This window comes from Microcaecilia unicolor, chromosome 4 (assembly GCF_901765095.1).
Source record: "Microcaecilia unicolor chromosome 4, aMicUni1.1, whole genome shotgun sequence".
In the NCBI taxonomy this organism is placed as follows: domain Eukaryota; kingdom Metazoa; phylum Chordata; class Amphibia; order Gymnophiona; family Siphonopidae; genus Microcaecilia; species Microcaecilia unicolor.
Window position 1 is genome coordinate 343,594,365 of NC_044034.1, and position 27,230 is coordinate 343,621,594.

General features: G+C 39.3%; 1 protein-coding gene across 1 annotated transcript in view; it reads left to right on the plus strand.

Moving 5' to 3' along the window:
• The window catches only part of ITSN1 (intersectin 1), a 379,821-nt gene extending 355,127 nt beyond the window's left edge, over positions 1–24,694 (plus strand). Inside the window, exons 29-30 of the mRNA XM_030202171.1 lie at positions 22,712–22,903; positions 23,221–24,694. Of these exons, the coding sequence (XP_030058031.1) occupies positions 22,712–22,903; positions 23,221–23,222 (194 nt within the window). The 3' untranslated portion in view covers positions 23,223–24,694. The remainder of the gene's footprint in view (positions 1–22,711; positions 22,904–23,220) is intronic.
• Positions 24,695–27,230: the final 2,536 nt, after the last annotated feature.

Consider the following 27,230-nt stretch of genomic DNA (forward strand, 5'->3'; position numbering starts at 1 on the left):
ATGACCCAAAACATACAGCCAAGGCAACAAAGGAGTGGCTCAGGAAGAAGCACATTAGGGTCATGGAGTGGCCTAGCCAGTCACCAGACCTTAATCCCATTGAAAACTTATGGAGGGAGCTGAAGCTGCGAGTTGCCAAGCGACAGCCCAGAACTCTTAATGATTTAGAGATGATCTGCAAAGAGGAGTGGACCAAAATTCCTCCTGACATGTGTGCAAACCTCATCATCAACTACAGAAGACGTCTGACCGCTGTGCTTGCCAACAAGGGTTTTGCCACCAAGTATTAGGTCTTGTTTGCCAGAGGGATTAAATACTTATTTCCCTCTGCAGAATGCAAATAAATTCCTATACTTTCCACAATGTGATTTTCCGGATTTAATTTGTGATGTGCTATCTCTCACTGTTACCAATAACCTACCCTTCAATTATGGGCTGCTCATGTCTTTGTCAGTGGGCAAACTTACAAAATCAGCAAGGGATCAAATACTTATTTCCACCACTGTAGCTTCTTCTTGAAAAGACGCTTCTCAGAACTCAGACTCCTTCCCCAATCACTGAAGACATTCCTTAGGGAGCCCTAGCATTCAAACCCTAATTGCTGTTTGCCTCCCCTTCTTTCCAGAGGAACAATCTGGAAGAAGCTGAACAACATGCATGACCTTTTTCTGCCCTTTACCTGAGCTCACCTGCTTACTGTAGTGGCTGCAAGAACAAGGTCAACACATCAGGGCTTAGACATTTTCAGCAGGGCACATAGCCTCTCCCTGCCAGTGCCCACACCCTTAAGAGACCTTCAGGAATACTTGGGTTACCATATTTGCTGAGACAAAAAAAGGACACAAAAAATAAAATTCTGCCCCACACCGCACCCTACCACACAGTTACCTTGACCCCTCAAAAAAGCCAGATTCCATAAGCAGTGAAAATACTAGTAAAAGTAACAGAAATGTATTTCCTTTTGTACTCTACTAAATACAAAATTAGAAAATCTATACATTTCAAAAAAACAAGCATCCATGAGCAGCATGACTCCTTTTCAATTCCCTCCCATCCATTAGCAGCATGACCCCCTTTCCTCTCCTCTCCATCCCCTTCTATCCATGTGCTGCATTTCCCCCTTTTCCCTTGCCCCTCTCCCTTCCCTCCATATACAGCATGTCCCCCTTTCCCCTCCCTTCCATCCATGTTAGGTTTGCCCCCTTCTCTCCCTCCCATCTATGTGCATCATATCAACCCCCTTCCCCTGGCCTACCTTACATCCTTGGTGGTCTAGGGACCTCTTCGGGGCAGGAAAAAACTAGCTTTTTTCTGCCCGCTGTCGCTGCTTCTTTAAAATGGCTGCCAAGATTTCAAGCGGTGGCCTCACAAGATTTCCGCGGAAGTCTCATGAAGCCACATCTTGAAGTCTCGGTAGCCATTTTAAAGAAGCAGCTGCAGTAGGCCACTAGACCACCAGGGCATGTTACAGTAGGTTCAGGAAGGCCAGCCTGTCCACCCAGAAACCTGGACAAACGGGCAGGCTGGTAAAAACTGTCTAGACCCCCGACAGTCCCCTGAAAAAGAGGACATGTCCGGTGGGGGGGAATCAGATTGTATGGTAACCCTAGGAACACTTTCCCCACAATAATGTGTCTCTGAGGCGGGGCAGTGGGGGTGATCCACCCCGGGTGCAGGCAGCAGGAGGGTGCACAAAGCAGTGTTGAGAAATGGGGGGTCCCGAGCCCCCCAAGAAGGCTAGAGTGACCTCAATCTGACTCCATCTCTAAATAACACTAGTACTGGGGTAATCCAGGAGTTATGAGGTTTTAAAAGGAATTGCCACTGAGAGAGACGTTAGGTCTCAAATACCGGCATTAGTCCGCCTCTCAGCACTGGCAAGGAATAGATACCAGCCTTATGACAAACTGGATTTAGGCTACAGGTTATATAATGCAGCGAATGATAGCCTGATGTAGCAAAAGCATTTGTACTTACAGCCTTTCATCATTAAGTGAAGCCCACAAACCATCATTTAGAATGAAGAGTTTATTTGCATATCAGACTTTAATCAGGTACATTCATCAGACAAATTCTGGATTCAGCTGACCGGAGCTCTGCTGCTTTCGAGGCGTTGAAGAAAAGTTCCCCCGAGGGCTTGCATGCACCCTGCTTTTATACAATTTGGTCACTATACAAGTCTATGGAGAGAGATTTTTTTCTCTAATATTGCTTAATCTATGAGTCATGACCTCCGGCCAGGTGCTCTTCCGTTTTAGTATTGCAACCTGTTATGCAATTTCCCTTTTTGTCAACATTTCCCTAGATACGGACATCCAAACATCCAAACATGGACATCTCCCTAGATACGGACATCCAAACATGAACAAAACAACTTTTTTTATGAAGATATCTAAATATAGATATCTCAGGTTCATATCATCTTGTAATCTGACTTAGCATTTTAGCCATCAATTCCTTGATCTTGGCTTTTGCACTGCTTTTGAATGTCACACCAAATTCTAATGAGGCCTAGTCAGTGCCTTTTAGCAGTTTAAGCTGTTTAGGTATGTAAATTGACCCACCACTATTCCAGTGGATGGATCCCAAGCGGGGACACATATTAACTTACAGGTAAAGCACGTCCTTGCTCAGCCAGTCATAGATTTTTAAACCTAGCTGGTATTTTTACAGCCTGAGTCCTAAAATCTGGTCTTCCACCCTTCCGGTGGGCATCCAGTGAGGGCCTCTTGCTGTAGTATAATTATACATTCCCCACTTGTCACCCCCTCTGAGGAGGGGTGACACAAAGCTCGTCAAGCTTGTCATCATCCATTCCAGAAGGTGGCAAGCTATCAAACTAGAGGGGGAGTTTTGGTCTTACAAATTGCTGGAAGGTATGGTGCAAGACAGGAAACTTCATTCTCAGGTTATATATTATTTGGGGGGTATGGAATTCCCTTTATATTACCCAATCCCTTGGGCCTTAATCATGATGTCATCTCTCTTGAGACTTACTCAAACCTGTAGTGAGAAAGGTTCATCTACAAAATCTCATGAAGTATAGGTATGTGGGTAATAGCAATTTAAGGTGGATCGTACTAATAAACACTTTCAGGTCTTTCTATGGCTTCTATTGTATCTGTTGCATAGTGCATGGGGAGATAATCTAATGTATCTATCTCAGTGGTCTTGGGAAGGAATAGTGGTTTTGATTAAGCATTGTTATGGTGGCTCAACAAATGTATGGTTAGTACTCTGATTGCAGGCTGTTTTAGGTTGTAGGTATTCAGAATCCTTAAATAAGTATGAGGTTGTCTTATACAGCAAAAAGGGTCAATCCTAGGAAAATTTATATTAACAAAGGTCATGCATGGATCTTGACATATGCATAATGACCTGGAAGTATGGGAAGCATTTTATATATTCGTTACCCCACTTGGAGCTTAGTCAAACCTACAGAAAGACATGCAGCTTAAGTAAGACTACACCAAAGTTAAACAAATGCATAACTGGTTGATACTAACAGGGTTTACACCTACATTATGATATCATAGCCAGTATTAGGGTTTGATGTTACCCTTGTATCTGAGCAATATCAACTTCAATTTAAATTACATAAACAGAAATAACGGAGAAACTCTTAGAAAAACAATTAGAACAACAAAGGAAATAATAGGAAAATAAAATAAAACCTTTTCAATATCTAGACAGGATTACTGCTCAACTGAAAATAAAACAAAATATGAATCTATAATGTCCATAAACAGCAACTGTAAATCTCAAATGAAGTATCAGTTCTTAATCCTCTTTCATCGATCATGGTTGAGGCGGTGGAAGCGCTGAAGAATCTGGACGGAGATCTGGAAGATCTAACAGGGCTGGATTTTCACAGCAACTTGGGCAAGGAATCAGTAGAAGTGACAGTCGTAATACTAGGAATTGGGATTTGCAGAATGTATCCCCACTTCTGGCTTGCATAATGTGCAAGACAGATTGGTAATTATTACGAAGACATGATCAAATAACAATGGTTCTGTATATGGAACAAAAGAAAAGGTTACCAAAAAAACAATATAAATTGAAAATTAAGAGATGATGTTGATTGTTCAAGTTATTGAGGTATGGAGGGTCAGGAATATGGTGCACAAAAATAGTGTAAAGGCACGGATAATGCATTGCAATATATGGCCAGTAGGTATGGAATCTTCACCTGCGATGACTAACATTCACCAAGGGTTGAGCCCTCAGCTGCAGGAGGCCAGCAGGACTTACGAGTTAGATGAAATAGTCATAATCAGAGCAGAAGTCTAATGTGCAGGAATTTAAAACTCATAACTAGTCCAGGTGATGGAAGTATCTTCTGGAATCACGGTCGCTGTCTGTTGTAATAGAGAGCTTATACGTAAAGTGCCATGTATGTTCTGGAAAAGATGAGCTTGTAAAAATATTTAATACAGCAGAATATTTAAGTGCATAACCAAGAAGGTCTAAGTTAATGACATCATCTGGACAAAAGAAAATTCTCATTGGAGAAGGTACCGCTTCTTTGTCTTGTCAGAGGTCAGTTGTAGCAGAAGTACCAAACTGGAATAGAGGCGGTAGGTCAGGAATTGGATTTGCAGTCTTCACTCAACCTACAGGACTTAATAAATAGAGCTAATATAAGAAGTAATATCAAGTGGTCAAATCTCAGCACAGGACCATTAGAAAGAAAAAATCAAAGAATGCATTGTTAGTTCCTTGGGGCACCAATAGGTGGAGCATAGTTTCAATATATAAAATCATAAGTTACAAGTAGAAAACAATTTTTTTTTCTCTCGGTAGATTGGATTTTGCTGGCACAGGAAGTCAGCAGAGTCTGAGGAAACATTGTGGTCAGAGTCTGCTCCAGGAAAATACAGCAGCCTTTAATATGATATGTAGAGAGATAGAGAAAAGCCAATATCAGAAATGTAAAAACTATATATTTCTACAAGGGCTCCTCACGTGACCTTTACAAGGTTCAAATAGGCCAAATGAGGAGGACAATAACCTATAGTCCTCTGTAATAGTTCAGAGCCAATTTGGAAAATTAAAATTATATTAAATTCTAAACTGATCCTTTCTATGCTTTCACAATTTGGGCCCTAAATTATGACAGCATATCAAGATTCACATTCAGAGGGATAGCTAAAAATAAGCTTATATATTCTCAGGAATCAATTTACAATTTAGAGTATATTTTAAATACAGAGGATAAGCAGCTTTATAAGCAGGAGACAAGTTGGAGCATTTCTGAACACATTTTAGTGAAATTCAAAAATTCAAGGATATAATAACAATTTTTATTAATGCAATAAATGCACAAATTGATCAGTAGGATATGTTCATATAGACCAGTATAATAAATGGAACAGCTTGTAAGCCTACATTGTAAATTGAATTCTAAACAAAGAGTAGGAAGGATAACACAGAATCATAGAAAAACCCATTTAGTTATTAAAAATCTGAAACACGTAATGAATTCCTGTATCATATACTGAGTCCAAAGCTTTTATAAAAATGAACTTAAGAGAAAATAAGAACTACAAGGGTTAATCTCTGTTATTCGGTCCTAAGGAAATCACGAAATAACGGTGTTTCCTGTGTCTAATTTGAGTTTACTGCTTACTGCAAGCATTGGACATTATGGTGACTGAAGATAGGATTAAACATCAGACAAAAACTGTAAGTTCAAGTTTTCGTATTAAAACTTCATGCTGGTGGAATTGGTCTTCAGAGAATTAATACTTCAGGAGAGGGAAAGGACGAAGAGAAGGTTATTACTTTATCTGCTTTCCATAGGTACGGGTCTCATTAAAAAGGAAGTTGGCAATTGTAGCTAGTCTTATCTGAACATAACTTTAAAATAATAGCAACCTAAATTTCTTTAGTTCTGATTTTCAACTGTGCCATTTGGGGTTTGAGAACCAAAAATGCTGGAACTCTATACAATAATATACAAAACTATAAATCTTTAAGAGGCAGGGAAGGAAGTTTGAAATTAGTAGATAAGACAAATTAAAACACTTAATACATTCTTACGGAACACATCCCCAATAAAAAGCCAGGAAGTGAACATCAGCACTAGTTATTTTAAACAACGTCACAAATAAACAGTGTTTTAGATGGCATATAATATAGAACTTTTCATAGGAAATATCTGAAATAATTATGCAATTTTCAATGAACACATACACGGACGCACACCTATAAAATTAAAACTATAAGTGGATCTCTTTTACTAAAAAGTCTGTCATATGATACCTGAATAAGTATCATGTCCGGTATATCTGTCTTATCCAGATTTAGAATCCGGATGTGATTACCGGAGCTAACAAAGATAAATTATCGAAAACTCTTAAACTATTTATAGCTACTAGAACTAAAAAGTGCTTGCATTTCTAGTGAAAGCAATTTACCAGAAATCAAAAACAATCAGGTATTTAACATCACGTCACAAATCAAACAAACATTGCTTAAATGAAATAATATACAATCCTGGAAAAAACATTCCTTTGAGATTTACTACCACTGCAGTTGATAGGCAATCTCTCAGAGTAACCTTAAAGCACTAATTTAAAACTAAAGAAATGATTCCTTAATAACTAGCTGGTTTAATATATGCCATTTACCACAGGACACACGGCAACATATAGACATAAAATTAAAACAGTAACCTAATCCTGATAAATAGAAAACTTAAAGCTCAGAAGAGGAAGCAAGATATTTCTAAATGTAGTTCAAAACCAATCATTGGAATTGTGCACGGTTAAGGAATTATTTAGGGTTTGAAAGCAAAAAAACATAAAAATAAATATTCCAGTAGCCAATTACAAGTCACAGCACACAGACAGAAAAGAAAAACCACGTTCATACACATACAAAGTCATTGTCCCACATACAGAGGCGTCCCTGTGTATTGAGGACAAAATCTTAATCCTAAATTTGGTAAAATAAAACATTCAAATTAGAGGTAATCCAATAGCCCATGAAAGTATACAACGGCAAGCTTAATAGTAGCACATACAATAAATGAAAATATACTCACGATTCATGCAATGTACTCTCCAGCACAGAAAATCAATTGAGAAAGAGAACAGTTGGCGGGATCACTACGCCCTTCCGAACTCTCGGTGGCATAGGGAGCTCAACCGCAAAATAGAAAGGTTTGTTTCAGAAAGTCCTTACCAGAGATCTGAATAGATGTCAGATCACCAGTATCTGGTGTTGGGTGCGGAGAGGAAGATATAATATAATGGGTAGTGAACAACATCACCCAATATATATAATGACGGAACCTGGTAAGCAAGTGGTCTACAAATAAGCTCCAGACCTGTAACATGCTGTAGAAAAAAATGAAGTAGATTAATAATAATATATATATTGACCAGATCTAGAACCTGGTACAAGGTCAGTGGTTCAAAAAGCAGCTTCAGGGATAACAAGGAGACCTAAAAATGATAATGTGCTAACAGTTTACAAAAACATGCAATGATTATCCTGATAGTAGAACATACAGAGACATAACACAATCATACTCACGCATCTATTAATGTACTCCAATATAGGGACCCGAAATAAAAATTACTAATTGGCGGAAAGCTCTACGCTTTTACCGCAAGTGACATTAGGAGAAAGCAAGACAAAAACTGCAAACAGAAATGCAACTAAAGAGTGGGTGTATAAGTGAATAAATACCTAGTGTCAGCTTACGTATGTATCCTACTCTAAAATAAAGAAAACTGTTTCCCCAGGGTAGGCTTCTACAACTAGGATTCTGCTCTACTAGCCGCCAAGATTCAGCTCCATTGGCCATGATTCACTCCAATGGTAGAACCCTCAAAAGAGGGGAGGCTACTACCCCTGAAAGGGTCCAGGAAGCTGCGAAACTAGTTCCCTGAACTCGGAGAACAGATACCCTATGGTTTTTCGCTGGTTAGGAAGATTCTGCTCTATTCAAATGAAGATTCCACTCAATTCAACTAACCTCCACAGGATATTTTAATATACGGCTAAAAATTTAGAATGAAGATTCTGCTCAATTCAACTGAAGATTCTACTCGATTCAACAAACCAAAATACACTTAAGAATTTAGAAGCGCCCGAGTCACCTTGTACACAATCTCAACCAATGTCTTAGGCGTCCCTTTATTGTCACGGCGATCATGTATACAAGTAACCCCAATGTGGGCAATAATGCCGAATCCGCAGGCCACTCCGAAAATGGAATGGAAATCTGCTTTAAATCTAATAATTGAGATACCGTCATCCATTGAAGGATCACCTCCAATGGGTGTAAGCCCCAGGCATCGATATCAAACCCAATAGTTATAGCGTGACACTGGTATACAAGAAAATAGAAATAAAAAGCAGAATAAAAATATAGCCTATCCCAGGGAAGAGCCCCTGAAACAAACTACAAAGATAGTAAAGATAAAATAGATATAATAAAGAAAGGAAATTAAAAGAAAGATTTGTAACACTGAACATATGTAAGCTCTTGGGGGATGGTACTACCATAAAAGATTCACTAGACAATATATTTTCCACTCAACAAAGCACGAGAAGGAAACTCAAAAGCATTATGGTACCGGATAGGTTGGAAATAGCATCTAAACAGGAAAATATAAGAGAAACATATTCTTACACCAAAAACTTCCAATGATACGGCATGAAACATACATACTACTCAGTGACTGAAATGATATGTCTAAATGATGACAAACAGAACAGCTGCAGCATTAGAAGGAAAGAGAAGGTGGGTTGGGTTATAAAGAACCAACAGGAAATAACTGAAGAAGTGAAGCAACGCTGTATTCTCATGGCACGCAGGCATCATATTCTCAACCGGAAAGGTAAAACTTATTTTATATACATATCAATTAAGGTAAAAGCAAAGAAATGCTTCTATATAGTACATAATACTTCTACTATCATATAAGTTATACAAGGGGTTATCTAGCTCTTAATGAAACATTGTAATTTCATGTGACTTTCTGTGTTATATCTAAGTTCACAATGCTGTCGAGTAAAAACAAAAAACTTGTTATAAAGACTTGCACAATTTAATTCTTTATAGAACCATATTATTTAAAAGTGATGGTCATTCTCAGGACGTGGAAATATTCATCAGGAAACATTATAACATAGCTCATTATTACAAGTGTTTAAAATAAGCCAGTCCAGGCTGTATGCACTCGGGGGACGAAAACCACAATGCAAGCGAGGAAGTGCAGTATTTCCTGTAGATAACGGTATAATATAGTTAGGCTCACCGAATATTAAAATTATTAAAAAGCATCCTTAAAATGAGACTTAAATATGAGTACAATTTATAATTCTGACAATCTATAATACTGTTCAAAAGCAGGATTCAAAAACCCATGTTTCCTGAAGATAAACAGGCTTGTGGCATTATTTAAGGTCAAACCATTAAGTAACACAATAGCACGGTGCTAGGGCTGCAACGTATATTTCTTTTAAACGAGTACGCCATTAAAACAGAGTACAAGAAACCCGAAGTACATGAGTATCGGAAATGCAAAGCATATGAGAATCTTATCTAGAGAGTGAATAAGATCCCCTCATATCTAGCGCAGTATAACACAAACAGTAAAATGTCCATATATAGTACAACAATTAGAAGCTGATGGGCGAGGACAGCATAACGCCTATCTTATAACGAGAGCAGGATATAATCTATATAGTGTTTAAACAGCAAACTGTAAAGATATGTTTCCTAATTATGTCACAATAAAGCCCCATTTCAAACTACTAGTTCAGGAAAACCTCAGCAATTATATATGAAATTATGCACAGCTTGGGAGAAAGAAACATCGGCTGGCATTGTCAACAACAGGAAACCTTAAAATAAAAGTGAATTCAGAACCGATTACACAAGCTAGAAATGACCAAAAGCAAAAAGCAAATAAGAATAAATGAACAGAATTAATAAAATAAAACCAGGTTGTAAATTAATGTTCTGGAAGGGTTAAAATCGGATAGGAAAATAAATAAAATTATGTAAGAGGAGAGCATCAGAGAGGAGGGCAGGGAAGAGAATAAAAAGGTGGAAGAGTCGGTAGAGCATCAGAGAGGAGGGCCGTGAGGTGTTAGCCAAAGTGAGAGCCCAAAGCATATCCAAGACATAAATAAGGAAAATAAATGACAAATCTGAAGCATTATTAATTAAAAATATAACATTGTCCCAAAACAAATTATAAATTAAAAGGGTGTGATAACAGCTACTAGGTTAAGTACAAATTTAAAATTACAACTGTAAAAGGAGAAGAAAAAGCATTAATCAGACCGGAAGATGGCCGTATAGTTTGACAGCCAGCCATAAGTTATAGTATAAAGCACTGACAATACATGAAGGAGAAGAGCATGCTTCTGAAGTCCAGATAGCTTGGAAAAACAAATCACAGAGCCGGGGGACAGGAGAATGCTGTATAATGGACAAGAGATCTTTTGCAAGGAAAAAGTATAGGTGGAAGTGAGATAAATTTAAAAGTCTTACAACCGAGGCTGTGACAGGAAAGAGGGGGTACAGAAAAAAGAGGTGGCAAATTCACTCAGAGAAGCAGTAACAACGGGAGCTTAAGGCAGACAACTGTCAGGATTAGTGCAGGACCTTTGGGACTTTTAGCAAAGACAAAATACAAAGGTAGAAGACTTGGAGCGTAATAACAGTTTCATATATAGTGAGTATGACAGAAAGGTGCCGAAAGTGGCAGAGACAGGGTCTATACAGCGAAAATTAAACCCGGAAATGCAGCTAAAAGTGGCTACGGGGAACAGAGACGGAATACAGACCGGGACTTCTCAAGCGAAGAGTTATAATGTCATGAAAGTTTCAGACGGGGGGTTTCCAAAGCAGGCATAGAAATAAATGTGGTTTATCAAGTATAAAGCTGTATGACAGGAAGGAAGAGGGGGGGGGAAAGGAGTTATCAGAGCGGAAGATGGTTACAGCGTACGAACGGACAGCAAGCTCTCAAGGCATGAGACGCACTTGCAAAATAGAGACACCGGTTAACAATACTTAGAACTGGCAACAGACCTGTCATAGGGAATATTTATAATCAACGAAATAACTAACAAGATAATATGGGAGAGAAATCACTGACGGAGAAGAGAACATAACCTTACTGACAGATAGCCTATATATAAGAGCAGGGAACAGTGGCCAAAAACAGAATCAGAGAGAAGAAATAAAGCGCAGTCTTGGACGCAACTAAGAGGGGGAAAGAAAGCACAAGGCTTACATATTATCACTGACTGTGATAGGAAAAATAACGGAAGTGGCTAAACCACAGAAAAGAGTGAAAGCTTAGAGAGAGAACAGCAGACTGCTATAATAAGGGACATGAGACATCGGGGAGGAAATTCTTGATCTTTAAATATTGAAAGACAAAAACGAGGAGAAGGACAGGAAAGGGTGGAACAGGGAATACCGAGCAGCGTACGGGGTCACCAATGTTGAGAAATGGGGGGTCCCGAGCCCCCCAAGAAGGCTAGAGTGACCTCAATCTGACTCCATCTCTAAATAACACTAGTACTGGGGTAATCCAGGAGTTATGAGGTTTTAAAAGGAATTGCCACTGAGAGAGACGTTAGGTCTCAAATACCGGCATTAGTCCGCCTCTCAGCACTGGCAAGGAATAGATACCAGCCTTATGACAAACTGGATTTAGGCTACAGGTTATATAATGCAGCGAATGATAGCCTGATGTAGCAAAAGCATTTGTACTTACAGCCTTTCATCATTAAGTGAAGCCCACAAACCATCATTTAGAATGAAGAGTTTATTTGCATATCAGACTTTAATCAGGTACATTCATCAGACAAATTCTGGATTCAGCTGACCGGAGCTCTGCTGCTTTCGAGGCGTTGAAGAAAAGTTCCCCCGAGGGCTTGCATGCACCCTGCTTTTATACAATTTGGTCACTATACAAGTCTATGGAGAGAGATTTTTTTCTCTAATATTGCTTAATCTATGAGTCATGACCTCCGGCCAGGTGCTCTTCCGTTTTAGTATTGCAACCTGTTGTGCAATTTCCCTTTTTGTCAACATTTCCCTAGATACGGACATCCAAACATCCAAACATGGACATCTCCCTAGATACGGACATCCAAACATGAACAAAACAACTTTTTTTATGAAGATATCTAAATATAGATATCTCAGGTTCATATCATCTTGTAATCTGACTTAGCATTTTAGCCATCAATTCCTTGATCTTGGCTTTTGCACTGCTTTTGAATGTCACACCAAATTCTAATGAGGCCTAGTCAGTGCCTTTTAGCAGTTTAAGCTGTTTAAGGTATGTAAATTGACCCACCACTATTCCAGTGGATGGATCCCAAGCGGGGACACATATTAACTTACAGGTAAAGCACGTCCTTGCTCAGCCAGTCATAGATTTTTAAACCTAGCTGGTATTTTTACAGCCTGAGTCCTAAAATCTGGTCTTCCACCCTTCCGGTGGGCATCCAGTGAGGGCCTCTTGCTGTAGTATAATTATACAGCAGTCACGCAGCTGTCAGCTCCACCAGTACCCCTTCCCCCCTCTTTTACGTGTAATCCATGCACCCAACCTTTATGGAGTGTCCTGCATTTTTGGTTGCTGGTCCTACTCATGCATTTCTGTTCTCTGCTCCAAACACACCCCCTTTTAGGGCACATACATATAGGTGGCATGCTGCACAAACTTGTGCCTTTTTTGCCATTATAGAATATCGCTGAACACGTTCCCTTGTTTTGGATGACCAGATGTTGATTTTGGACATGCAAATAGCACTTGACTGTTATAGAATCGCTACCTGTTTGAACTGTCAGCTAATATCTGTTGCCATGAGTAGGCATTAGCAACTAGGGAACATGCCTAGGGCTCATATTTTAGGGGACCCAATCATATGTGTTCAGGACTCATGAGGTTAAGATTGATGACTGTCTGGCTTTTTTCAAGATTGTTTTGTTTTTGGCATTCTAGTCTGGAAGCTAGAAGGATGGCTAATGTCTGGACATTTTTCAACATTTAAAATTTCTCTCTGTAGATCTCCATTCATCTTTCATGTGAGTGAGCTTTGCCCAGACTGTTTCCAGAGTACCTAGGAGAATGGGAGTAGGATCCTGTCAATGAGAAGGTTGTAGAACTGGAGCACTAGAAAGCTGTTCCAGTCACAAAAGTGATGAGCCCCCGAGATCCCCTACTGTAGAAATGAATTTTCTGCACGTCAGGAGATGGAAGAGAAATGAAATCATCCCTTAAATTGAATTTGTTCAAAAAGGCGGTAAATAAACCCTAATGAATGAATGAATGAATGAATGAATGAATAAATAAATAAATAAATAAATAAATAAAAAGCAGTTCCAGCAACTGCAGCATACACAGTAACATAGCAATTACAGAAATGCTCCTTCCAAATAGTCCTCCCCTCTCCTCTCCCAATCACTGATACACAGAGAATCAACATAGATACAAATATACACACACAGTAACATGCTCTCTCGTATGCAAACACACACAGGTAAATATTCGCATTTACAAATAGGAGAAAATATTTTTTCGTTCAACTCATAGTTAAGTTCTGGAACTTGTTGCCAGAGGATGTGGTAAAAGCAGCTAGTGTAGCTGGTTTTAAAAAAGGTTTGGACAAATTCCCAGAGGTAAAATCCATAAACTTATTAAAGTAGACCTGGGGATAGCCACTTCTTATCCCTGGAAGTGGGTAGCAAGGAATCTTGCTACTTTTGGGGAATCTGACAGATACTTGAGATCTAACTTGACCACTGTTAGACGCAGGATACTGGGCTAGATTGACCTTATTGTCTGACCCAGTATGGCAGGTCTTATGTCTTATCTCACATGCAAGCATACACAGACACACATCCGCTACGACCCACTAGTGAGGAAACATAAAGTGATGTCAGTGAGAGCGGGATGCTGGGGAAGGGAAAACCTACAGGTCCACGGAGGCCCCCAAAATGAATTGCTGGGTTGCCAGGGAGGGACAGATACTGGTTCGGTGGAGATGAGGGGGAGGGGGAAAGGGGAGTGAGGCACAACCGCTGGGTGAGCCTGAGCCTACCCAGGCCCACTCGTAGCTACACCACTGGTTCAGTGTTGCCTGGTGGCCTCACCACCATTATATCTTGTATCAGATCCAGCATACCAGTAAAGACTTTTACATAGCACAATGCTTAGGAGACTGGTGTAGATTGTACACCATTTTGGTTGTCATTCTGTTGGTTTCCTGTACTCTTGTATACATCCCTCCACTTATTTGGCCTTCACATTCAGACTCCATATTAAATGTGAAGTCATACATACAATTTGTTCAGTGATGCCACCACCTGCTTTATTCTACTTGTTACATATCTCCTTATTTACTCCACTACCTTATCACCCATTTAGGGCATCTTGAGATAAATTATTACAAATAAAACCCAGATCCTTCTTCAGTACCTTTCTCACACACTTTTCCCCAGATTCATGGCTTCTACTTTTTTTGTATTAAATATTGGATACTGTCACGAACGCCTAACCACCTACCTGGGGTTACCCCGTGGTCACTTAGAGGGTCTATCCCCAGCACAGCTCATGTCCGCCTACACCTGATGCTTGTGCTCTACACTATCACCCTTCTCCCACCAACTGGGTCCCAACTGCCTCTGGGCGAGTCTACCACTCTCAAATTATCCCCAATGATTTCTAGATTACTGGGGCCACACTCTCATTGGTCCCACAGTTCCCAGAAAGTACTCACAGACCCAACACACAAACCACCAGGATTCTCAGTCCAGACAAGCAGTGTGAACAAATATATTTATTTTCAGCATTTGAACAATGAACAAAAAAAAAATGCGCAATCAGCAAACAGTAACAAGTAGCTGAAAAATGGATCAATTAAAAAATTATCTAAACATTTGCATATTGTCTAAACAGTACTTGGGAAAATCAGGATATATATATGTTCACAGAGCCTTAGCAAAGAGATCTGTCTCTCTTTTCTCCCAGGCTAAGACTGTAGCAACAGCCAGTACTACTGGGTAATTTTTCAAACTCCAGGCCAATAAGAGCTCAGTCAACAAGTTTTTAAAGTATATTGCTACTTGCTTCCTGCTTTTGGTAAAGAAACACCACACTTCAGGACATAATTAAAGCAGGAAAATATCTAATACATTTTACAGGCTTAAAACACACAGTTTCTTCACAGATACCATATAATTAGGTATTCTCACTCTCCTTTTTCTGTTTCTTCTGGAGTAGTGACCCTCCTCTGCTTCTTAGTGTAACCAGTGAAGTGGTTTATCTTCTTTTTCTGTCCCTTCAGCTTTGCTTATAAAGACACTAAGTAGAAGCAGCTTTAGAACTAACTTGTATGGCACCTTATTTAAGATTAGTATCTTTATTGAAATTTATAAAGTCATAAATGTAACAACATAAAGAAATGTCATGTGACCAACAACTTCAAATCTGAACATACCTTCTCCCTCAACCTTCCCCCTTCCCCCCCATCACCCCACTGCACAAAGATACCAAACAAAAATCAAAATACCAAAATCTAGTATTGAGCAGACGACTGCAAGCTGTATGAGTCGGGGAATTCCAGAAAGGTTCCCAAATCATACAAAATGTCTTCCCAGACACTATCCAAATCTGTAAATTCCTTCCATTCCCGGGAAGCCTCGGTAATCATTATAAAGTCCTATTCATACTGAGTGTTTAACAAAGTTCAAAGAACATCTAGGTTTTGGAGTAACACTTTTATACATGCCAAACAAAATTTTAGGCCTTGGAATCCAATGTGCTCCCCAAAGGTAAGAGACATGAGAGCTCAAGGTCATCCAATAAGCCTGAATGGATGGACAGTGTCAAAAAAGATGACCTAAAGTAGCCATAGATTGACTACATTTACAACAACAATCAGAATGGCCAAAATGGGCCTTATATGCCCAAGAAGGAGAGATATACAAACACCAGTTTATATTGCATCTCCCAGTGAAGGACATTCTTCATCAGTGTACAGCAGTTCCGGAGACATTTGAGAAGACGTTCCTCTAACACTTGGATACCCAAATCCGCCGGCCACCTCTGCACCAGAGGGGTCAAATCGTAGGTAGGAATGAGATCTAACAGAGTCTTCTGATATACCACAATGGCATTTGTTGTTGTGCCTCCAAACTATAAATCTCAGTAATTCATCAGATTCTGCTGTAAGAGCAGAAGAGGGAAGTGAGGTCACATAATGTTGTATCTGTAGATAAGAGAACATATCTCGTGCATCCAAATCATATTCTGTACAAAAAAGAGGAGTAACAAGCTGAAAAAGGTAAGACAAGCCTATCTGGTGCCATGTTTGGAAGCAAGCCACAGACATACCGGGGAGAAATGAGCCATTACCTTGAATCAGTAGCAGTTGAGATATCTGGGGAGGAAGCTTTAGTAATTTACTAATCCTTTGCCAAGTAATACAAAGGGGGTGGTAAATAGGGTAAATGTACCAAAAATCCCCCAACTGACTACTATGCGCATTTAAAACATAACTAAAATGAAACAGATAGGTTAAGAAGGTCTACACTGGTGTAAAAGAAAAATGAGACATATTTCGAAAACAATCATTGATATGTCGCATTCTGCAGGCCAATGAAAATAAACAGCCAGTAGACTCAGGCCTCCCCGCTCGCTAGGCAAATAAGCTTGATTTATAGACAATCTGGCTTGCTTCCCATTCCACAAGTAGCTATTAAACAATTTATTCAATCACTTATCTTGTATAACACTTATTACTAAAGGTACCATTTGACAAACAGAGAGAGCCAGCGAGGGAGTAATACCATGTTATATAAAGCAACTTTTCCCTTTAAAGATAGTGGATGTTTGCCATGCCTGAAATTTAATTGCAGTGTCAACAAAAAGAGGAGGTTCTAAATTACGAGTACACAAGGTGGGGAGATCCTGAGGGATATAAATATCCAAATATTTGAGCTCATTGTCTTTCCGTGTAAGTGGAAAAACCCTGTCCCAGGATGTATGGACAGAAGCCTGTAAAGAAGTGCTGTGGATTTTTGTAAATTAAGCTGGAAACCTGAATATAAATGAAATTCATCTACTATACTAAGAAGACATTGTAAGGAAGATTGTGGGTGTGACAATAAAAGCAAAATGACCTCCATTTTATAGTAGCGATGAGAGAAACCAAAAATGTTCCAACCGGACCTGGAGGCATCAGGAAGGCCAAATCAAAAACCAACAAGCTAACTAAGGGAGCTCCCATCTTTCTCAGACCCTAATCACTAATTCCCCCTTCATTGGACTGATTATTTACCTGATCTTCATCTCATTGCGCTGCCAGTGTTGTGCATGATTGATAGCCTGGTTCTCAACATCCGGACAGACAGTATAAAGTCTTTGCAGTGACAAGCGAGTAAGGGCAGGTGACTCATCAGCCGACAAGGGTAGTTCTGTAGAGTGTGTGCAAGGACTGGATTGCAAGTGCACCTGAATCGAGAACTTGGAAACATGCAGAAAGCATGGCAGAGGCTCGTACATATTCAGATGCTCTGGGTTGAAAATGTAATGACTTAGAATATAAAATGGATGATCTTAGAAAATCATGGATATCAAAGCATATTGATTTTGAGGAGTGCTGGATAATCAAGATCAAAAAGATGTTCCAACTATAGTTAGCTACTTTGCTGCCAATTATTGGGCACAGAGGATGACAAGCACGAGTGAAACTTCAGAGAGCACACAGGGCACTGGACGCTGTGGTTGGCAATATGCCTATGGATATTGTTGTATGCTTTTCCAAATATGCGGATAAAGAAAAGCTACTTCGGCAGGCTAGACAGGAGCTAAAGTTTTCATATCAAGGGCACCCTGTTCAAGATGTCTCGGCCCCGACTTTGGCTATTTAATTTTGGATGCCAAGCTCTCTGACCATATTTGCGCTTCTACTGTTAGTAATATAACATTCTGTGACCATGCTTCATGTTGGGTAGTATTGGGCTTCTCGGAAAGACAAAAAAGCACCCAATGGGTGTTGAATAATAGTTTATTAAAGGATGAGGATACAATCTTTGAAGACACGCCTATTCAACAAGGCCTACAAAGAGAACCCATAGCCAGACTAAACTACCTCATCAACCTACCCAGTTATTCAAGTCCACCGTTAACACTGTCCTGCCTAACACTTTCCTTCTCTCATCCCTTACTTAATCTCTTAACATTATTACTTGTATCTGACATCTTGGAATAACTATGTCATAACCAAATTCTGTAAGCCACATTGAGCCTGTAAATAGGTGGGAAAATGTGGGATACAAATGCAATAAATAATAATAATAATCCAGGTATATAAGGTTATGCTTCAGGAGTATCAAGTTTAACATACATTCAGGACCTTCACTGGAGATGATGTGGGACACTCTTAAATTATTGGTCTCCAGAGCAGTAGCGTAGCCAGCGATTAATTTTTGGGTGGGCACAGACCTTTCCTCTCCACCGTCCACCCCCCGCCCGCTGCCGCCACCACATTTTGTGTCCACCCACGACCCGCCCAGCCCGCGACAGCCCCCTGTACTGACCTGAAGCGCGTTCTCCCTCCAATCCAGCACCGGCGATCATAGCCAGCCTTCTACCATGTCCAGCGCGTGTCGTCGGAGCTTCTTCTCAGGCGCGTCCCGCCTACTCTGCAACTTCCTGCTGGACGTGGTAGAAGGCTGGCTATGATCGCCGGTGCTGGATTGGAGGGAGAACGCGCTTCAGGTCAGTGCAGGGGGCTGTCGCGGGCGGGGCGGGCCTGTAGCAAAAGTGGGTGGGCCTGGGCCCATCCAGGCCCACCCGTGGCTATGCCCCTGCTCCAGAGGATTCTTTATCAGAATTATTTCTTAGTGTAAGTGAGCTGCTGAGGCCAAGAAAGCAAAATGGCAGGCTCACATTCAGTCCCTGGAGACTCAGCATAAATGTACTGGTTCCCTGCATGTTTATAGTAAGCTTCAGGAGGCCATGTTTCAACTTGAAGCATTGCTTAGGGAAGAGCTTGTGTTTTTATGTGCTTATTTGAACCTTTCTCACCATGCGTTTAGTAATAAGGCTACTAAATTGTTGGGCTTTTGTCTGTTGAAACAAACAGACAGATATTGAAAATTAAAGACAGGGATGGTATCTTAGCTTACTATTACTACCCAAATTAGGGAGCAATTTTGGCAATTTTATATGGATCTTTATGAATATGACCTATAAGTTATTGATACCTATTTAGACTCGGTCATTTTTGCTTGCATTAACCTCTGCCCAGGGAGTTTTTTTGGATTCACCTGTAACTCCCAAGGAGGTTCTACAGGCCATTAAAGCCTTGCTTTCTAGTAAGATGCTAGTCCTGGATGGCTTCTCAGGAGAGTTCTACAAGGCGTTTGGTATGGAATTGGCTCCCCTTTTCATGGACATTTATTTTTATTTATTTTATTTTAATCTATTTATTAGATTTATACTTAATCTAATCTGGGCAGGGGACTCTTTGCCAGCTTTCATGATGGAGACCTGGATAATGGTCATCCCCAAAGATGGGAAAGACAAGACAGTTTGCTGGTTATACCACTCTATGTCATTTTTAAATGTGGATATTAAAATCCTAGCAGAGGTCCTTGCTGCTCGATTGCCTGAAGTTTTACTTTATCTGTTACATCCTAATCATGTTCAGTTTTAAATGTGGATATTAAAATCGTAGTAAAGGTGCTGGATGCTCGAAAGGTGCAAGGCTGGTAACAGAAAACCCAAGCATAACAATTCATACAAGTACAAAAAGAAAAAAAAAACATAACTTTTATATAACTATGCAAATCAATCTCCTAACTTCACAGAACTTACTTTGCAGAAATAAGAAAAAGAATAGCTAATATCCCTTGGGAGAAGATTCCAAATTCTAATAGCACGGAAGACTAAAGATTGGCCTTATAGTGATCTATATTTCACACCTTTCAAAGATGGTAGCTGCAAAATAAGACGATCCACACTTCGACCCTTAAAAGAAGTACCTTACAGAGAAAATAATAGAAGAAAATAAGGTGGGCTTTGTACTCAGGAGGCAAGCATCTGATAATGTTAGGCAAGCCATCAACTTGATACATTTGGCTAGGGTGCATTCTGTGCTGACTTTCCTCCTGGGTATAGGTGTTGAGAAGGTCTTTGATCAAATCCACTGGAGTTTTTTGGATAGGGTCGTAGCAAAAGTAGGGATTGAGGAGTTTTAGAGGTTGTATCCAAGCTTTATGTATCAATCCTAGGCCATGTTTGCATATTAATGGGGGGAAATGTACTTGGTTTGAGCTTGGTAAGGCACTCGTCAGGATTATCCCCTGTCTCTTCTGTTGTTCACTCTGGTAATAGAGCCTTTAACTGCTGCTATTTGGGCTAATCCGTATATTGTGGGCGTGTTGGTATGTGAGGAGATGGAAGCAGATAGGAGTATAATTTGGCTTTTTTTCACTGATGGTGTTTTATTGACTCTAACTAGGCCTCTTATTAAACTGCCTAATTTGCTTGGTGAAATATCTTACTATTCTAAAGCGTTTAGTTTGAAAATTAACATATCTAAACCTGAGGAGCTTACTATTAATCTTGACCTTGGCCCTTTGGGCAGGTCTTCAAGCTTCCTTTTCTTTTCATTGGTTGAATCATGAGCTTAAATATTTGGGAGTTATGCTAATGCTACAATACTCTGCCTTGTTTAAGGCAAGCTATCTACTGCATGTAAGGGGAGGTATGAAGGGACTTAGAAAGATGGAACTTCCTGCCACTTCTTGGTTTTGCTTCCATCTGGATGAATATTTTGCCAAGGCTATTTTTATCTGTTTCAAGTGCTTCCTGTTCCTACAGAGATGTTCTCTTATGTAAATTGCCTATCCAGGTTTGCCATACCCACTATAAATAGCTCCTGTAAACTGGCAGTACTCTTTCTTGGATCTCATTTATAATCTTCAGAAAACAATTCACATTATAGCTATGACTGTCTGCCATCCAAAATATGCCCAAGTGTATGCTTAGATAGCAATGATATAGGAAGCTGATTAAGGATATATTTTGGCTGACGTCAAGAACAATGTTTCTGTACAGTGTAATAAACTTCTAGCGTAGTCTGTTACCACCAGCTTGAAGTGATACACGTTTCAAAGCAGTTTTAAGAAAAAGCAATAGATTCTTCTAGCTGAAAATGGCATACATGACAGCAGAATCAGGGACAGATGCTTTGAATAGTCAGAGGAAAGATCTTGGAAACCTTTGCCTTGGTTCTGCAAAATTCTTAGGTGAATAGTAAAATTATGCACAGACGTAAATCTGAGATAAATATCCTTTAGACCAGCTCAGATATTTTCTTTATTGAAGTCTGAAGTTAGGGGAGTGAATAAGAGGCCCAGATTTAGGCACCTAATTTTAGGCACCTATTTTCAGTGAACCTAGAAACCTAGAGATGGATATTCAACCAGTTCTGTTGAGCATTTTTTTTTTTAGCCGCCAGCCGCATTATCCCTAGATATTCAATGGCGGGCCATATCTGGGTTTATGCAGCTGGCTAAATCTTAAGTGCAATATTCAGCATTTAACTGCCCAAGCAACAGCACATAAAGATTGGACTGAGTTTTATGCGGTCCGATATTTCTGCTTAACTTTTAGGGGTCCTTTTTTCAAAGGCGTGGTAACGTTTTTAGCGCGAGCATTAAATATGCATGTGCTAAACAGTAGAGATGCACGTATATTCCTATGGGCATCTCTAGCGTTTAGCGTGCACTAATCAGCGCACGCTAAAAACTCTAGCGTACCTTTGTAAAATACCCCTTTAGCCAGTTAACTGCTGAATATCAGTACCTAACCACATAATTGCCAACTCCACCCCTGGACTGCACACAAAATAGCCGGCTTTTAGTTTAGCAGTCTGTGATGATATTCAGAGGCACTAACTGGTTAACTGCCCCTGAATATCAGTGGATAGCCCTGCATAAGTGACTTAACTGACCAGGAGCTGTTTGTGTCCAGTTAAATTGCTTTGAATATTGACCTCTTAGTTTTAAAAACATATGTGCCTACGGTTGATTGGAAAAAGGCACTTAAACGTGAGGCATCTAGTAACGTAGTAGATGACGGCAGAAAAAGACCTGCATGGTCCATCCAGTCTGCCCAACAAGACAAACATATGTGTATACCTTACCTTGATTTGTACCTGCCTTATTCAGGGCACAGACCGTATAAGTCTGCCCTCCACTATCCTCGCCTCCCAACCACCAACCCCTCTTCCCCCACCTGCTCTGCCACCCAATTTCGGCTAAGCTTCTGAGGATCCATTCCTTCTGCACAGGATTCCTTTATGCATATCCCACGCATGTTTGAATTCCGTTACCGTTTTCATCTCCACCACCTCCCACGGGAGGGCATTCCAAGCATCCACCACCCTCTCTGTGAAAAAATACTTCCTGACATCTTTCCTGAGTCTGCCCCCCTTCAATCTCATTTCATGTCCTCTCGTTCTACCGCCTTCCCATCTCCGGAAAAGATTTGTTTGCGGATTAATACCTTTCAAACTAAATCTAAATTTAGGTGTTAGTTTTTTGAATTTTGTAGAATGAAGCCAGCATTAGTCATGTATGTTACTAGGTAAAAAAGGGACCAATGAATGCTATGCTAAGTTTTGTTGTTTCTCATTCCAGTGTGCCAAGTGATTGGTATGTATGACTACACCGCACAGAATGATGACGAGTTGGCTTTTGCCAAAGGTCAGATCATCAACGTCCTGAACAAAGAAGACCCAGACTGGTGGAAAGGAGAACTGAATGGGCAAGTAGGCCTCTTCCCATCCAACTATGTGAAACTTACAACAGACATGGACCCAAGCCAGCAATGTAAGTACCTCTGTGTACTCATTTTCTTGACTATCACTTATTTCTCTTAGTAAAAAGAAACATGCAGCATTGCTGTGATTCTGCTTCCCTTTGCAGAACCCAGAACTTGACTATTGCTGCATTTGCAAGTCTCTTTGAAGACCTTCTGTAATGCACTTTATTTTGGGGTTTTATTTTTGTTTCATCCTCTGTATGGCATGTTACCCCCCTTTTTTTAAATCATTTTTGCATCCTACTGTTTTCAATGCCCGACTCATTTTCCTAGCTTGAATTTTGCTCATTGTTTTGCTTATGTGTTGTTTTCCTCCTTTTTCTAGGAATCATATGTTGTCCATCCCCCACTCAGGCTTGAAAGTCCTCAAAGAGACCCACTATCCCATATCACTGCCCAGAGGGATGATGGGAGATGCAGCCTTGATCATGTAACTTCCAGCATGATCATCTACTGCCTTCTGAATAGAAGAACACACTGCAGAGCAGTTTACCTCATTTTTACATTAGTTGCATGTAATCACAATGTTTTTAGTTAATAATTTACAGACAGAGATGCAAATTTACAAAATTACAAAGGATAGTGGGTCCTTTTGTGGCTTTCTCAGTTACTGGAACTAGCAATTCACCTTTTTGTAGGTGCTTTCAATAGTTTTAAAATTATTTTAAAATGTACATTCTAATCTTTTTAATGGAAAAATATATATAAATGAAATGAATTCCTTGCAATTTTATTTTTACAAAAAGACCCACTATCAAGGAATGCTGCATGTGCTTTCAATAGCATTTGAAATGTCCATAAACCCAATACCAGGGAAGGTATTTTTTTTATATATATATATTTTCACTATGTTCGGTGTTATCAGGTTTTTTCCCCCCTTAAAAATAATGAAATATGTTTACTAAAAAGTTTGATGTGCTAATTCTCATCTGTATCAGTTTTTGAGGGGCTTTATTTTTGTTTTTGTTCAGTGAAAAATAACATTTGTGTGCTGAAGAGACAAAACCACCCTCCTTAACAAAGACTATGTGTTACCCATCATTGTGCTGTAACATGGAAATAATTTGCACAAAGAGCTGCACCTCTGTTGTATTCTCTCCAATTTATCTGGAGTGGGTTTGTTTTATCATTATACAGTTCAATTTGTGAGATCGGTGCAGTGTTTGAGAATGAACACACAAACGTTTTTCTTCAATCTTTCTTTATTTGAAATTTTGTTATTCCCTCATTACAACACGTCTTTGAACAATTAATTATCTGGACAAGAAAGAATGTATAGAACATTTTTTCCATGCAATTAATTCCAGTGTTTACATTTTTTTTAAAACTAGACTGTGGAATTTATACAGACTAACCTGTAATGGAGCTCACAGTTGAATGATATGATTGATGTATCGGATCCTTCTTATGCTGCTTTTGTTTTAATTGTAAGCTATGAATAAAATGTCCTTTGTGCTGTGGGTGAATAGACACAGAAAAAAATTCCTTATACCTCCATCACAATATAGCAGCTCTACTAATGACACTAACCTTTCATTCTGTTTTACTGCTGCTCATTTTTTTCCATGCTGGTAGCAGTATAGATATTCCGTTAATATGGTGCAAAAAGCCAAGAAAGTTCCTTATTCAGTTGCACTTCAGTATTTTCATGAATATGAATGTAAAAATATAAATATATAAAACCTGCAGCTTTAACAACTATAATACAGCCTTTACAGTTAGTTACATGTATAGATAATTCAGTTCTGTAATACAGCTTTTACAATTAGTTACATGTATAGATGATTAAATTCTTCATATAAAAGCTAGATTAAACCCTGTGTGTGTTCTTATTGCTTTGCACAGAGAGGCCTGAGTAAGTTGTCTATGGGGAAAGGTCCACATATATAAATAACCCACAAATCCAACAAATAAGTCTGAAGAAAACCATTTCTCTCTTAGGGGCCCTTTTACTAAGCTGCTTAGGTGCCATCGCGCATCGATTTTGGGTTACCGACCGGCTACCATGTAGCGCACTGGAAAATATTTTTATTTTCTGGCACACGGGCGGTAATCAGCATTTTATGCGCGTAGACCATTACTGCCCGGTTACTGCGTGAGATCTTACTGCTAGGTTAATGGCTGGTGGTAAGGTCTTAGATACAAAATGTACGCCGCACATCCATTTTCAGGAAACATTTTTAAAGAGGCATTTTTTTACAGGTGCGCTGAAAAATGATTTTATGTGTGCCCAAAATACGCGTCTACACTACCGCAGGCCATTTTTCAGTGTGCCTTTGTAAAAGGGCCCCTTAGTTTATAGCTTCAGTATCTAAAGCAATCCTTTTGAGGGTACAGGGAGAAATTTTTGTTGAGTTTCAATTAGTGCATACTATTTGTTTTTAACATGCACTGAAATTAGAGAATACATATTTAGTGCATATTAAAAAGAAAAAAAAAAGAATTAGAATGTGCTAATCAAACTCAACAAAATGAAATTGCACCACCCTAGCAATCTCACTAGTCAGCTTTTCATCCCTGACTATTGATATTTCAGTTACAGTGGGCCTTTTAGAAAGGCACACTAGCGTTTATAGCACGCGCTAAACATAAGTGTGCACTAAATGCTAGAGACACCATACATTCCTATAGATGTCTCTAGCGTTTAGCGTTCGCTAAAAACGCTAGCGTGTCTTTTTAAAAGACCCCCATAGTGAATAACTGAAAGGAAAACTGAAAACATTAGAATATCAACTTAAACTTGTGTTTATTGCTGTTTTGCCTTGTCGTATTCATTTATTTGGTTTAAAAATATTTAGTTATTTGTTGTGAATTTTCAACAGGAAATACCACCCCACAGAGAGGGCTCAATTTCACTGGCTAGAATTATTAGGCAGCTAAATTTAGCTTGCCAAAATATGGGCAGACTGGGAGGCGTGTTTATGGTCAGCTTCCAACTTAGGAGCCTATTTGCTAAACTGTATTAGCTGGTAATGTGGCAGTTAAAGCACACTTGTCGGTTAATGTTGTGCCTTAGCAGTTAAAATGCTTTATATGCTTCATTAGTAGGTAAATGAAACAGGGTAGAGAATGGGTGGGGACTGTGCTTTACACAGAGGTAGTTGAGAATCAACTTATTTTCCATGATCCAGATCCTAACTTAGGCACCAAATAATCCAAAGGCAGTATATAAATATTGAAAAGCACTGGTAGAAGTACTGAGCCTTATGGGACACCATCATAAGGATCCAAGACTCAGAGAATTCATTATCTACTTGTTTCTGTTATGTTCTGAATTAATTATGTATTTGTTTCCATTACATTGTGCTAGATAAAAAGGAATGAAACCATTTATGCGTTCAACCTTTGATACCAAGAGCACTTGAATAAAATGGTATGGTATATATTGAAGGCAGATGAGAAGTCCCAAAGAATTAATATAGCATCTCTTCCTGCATCCAGATTTTTCTTGGTGTCATCAGTTAAGGCTACTAAATCAGTTTCTGCCCCATTCTGTAGATGAAGCCAGTATGTCAAGGGTAGAAAAAAAGTGTTTTCTTACAACCATTCACTTACGTGTATGCTTATTGTCCATTCTATCAATTTACTGAAAAACTGCTCATAAAGCCATGTTTTTGTTCACTGCCTAAAGGTAGGATAGCTTCTCTCCTGTCATATCTCTGGAATACTATTCCAAACCTTTGTACAAAGTAGCTAAAAGCAGTTTGTCTCATGGACACCAAACTGCTATGAGGAACATTGATGCCTTTCTGGAGGTTACTATGTCAAGAGCATAACATATCATGGGCCTTGTTGTCTAAATGAACTGAACACTAAGCAAGGAGCTTAAAATATTATCCATTGCTCAATTGGGAGCTACTGCAAATGGTCAGATAGCTTTTTCTGAGTTAATGAGCTGGTAGCTGTGTTTTGAACCAGCTGTAATTTATAAATTGATACTTGGGAAGTCTACGATACAAACTATTATAATAATTTAATCTGCTGGTCACCAGGTGTGCTCCACCAATATGAATGCCTTTATGTCTAGCAGATCATGGACCCTCTTCAACATCTTCAGACTGGCAAGAAAAGTCCATACCAGATGAAATTTGTGTAGTTATAGATAAATCCAGTTCCTGAATCATACTAAAATGTTAAAGTCTCTGAAGATTAAAAGTCCCTTACATTCCACACAAACTTGGATAATTTGGAATTAGGAGTCGTATAAAAGAATCCCAAACCTCTCTTTTCCTTTTTTTTTTTTAACTGTGTTTTTAATCATTTCTAGGCATCTTAAAAAAAATTTGCAACAAAAGGAACATCACCAATTCAAAGTGCAAACATTAAGGAACAAAG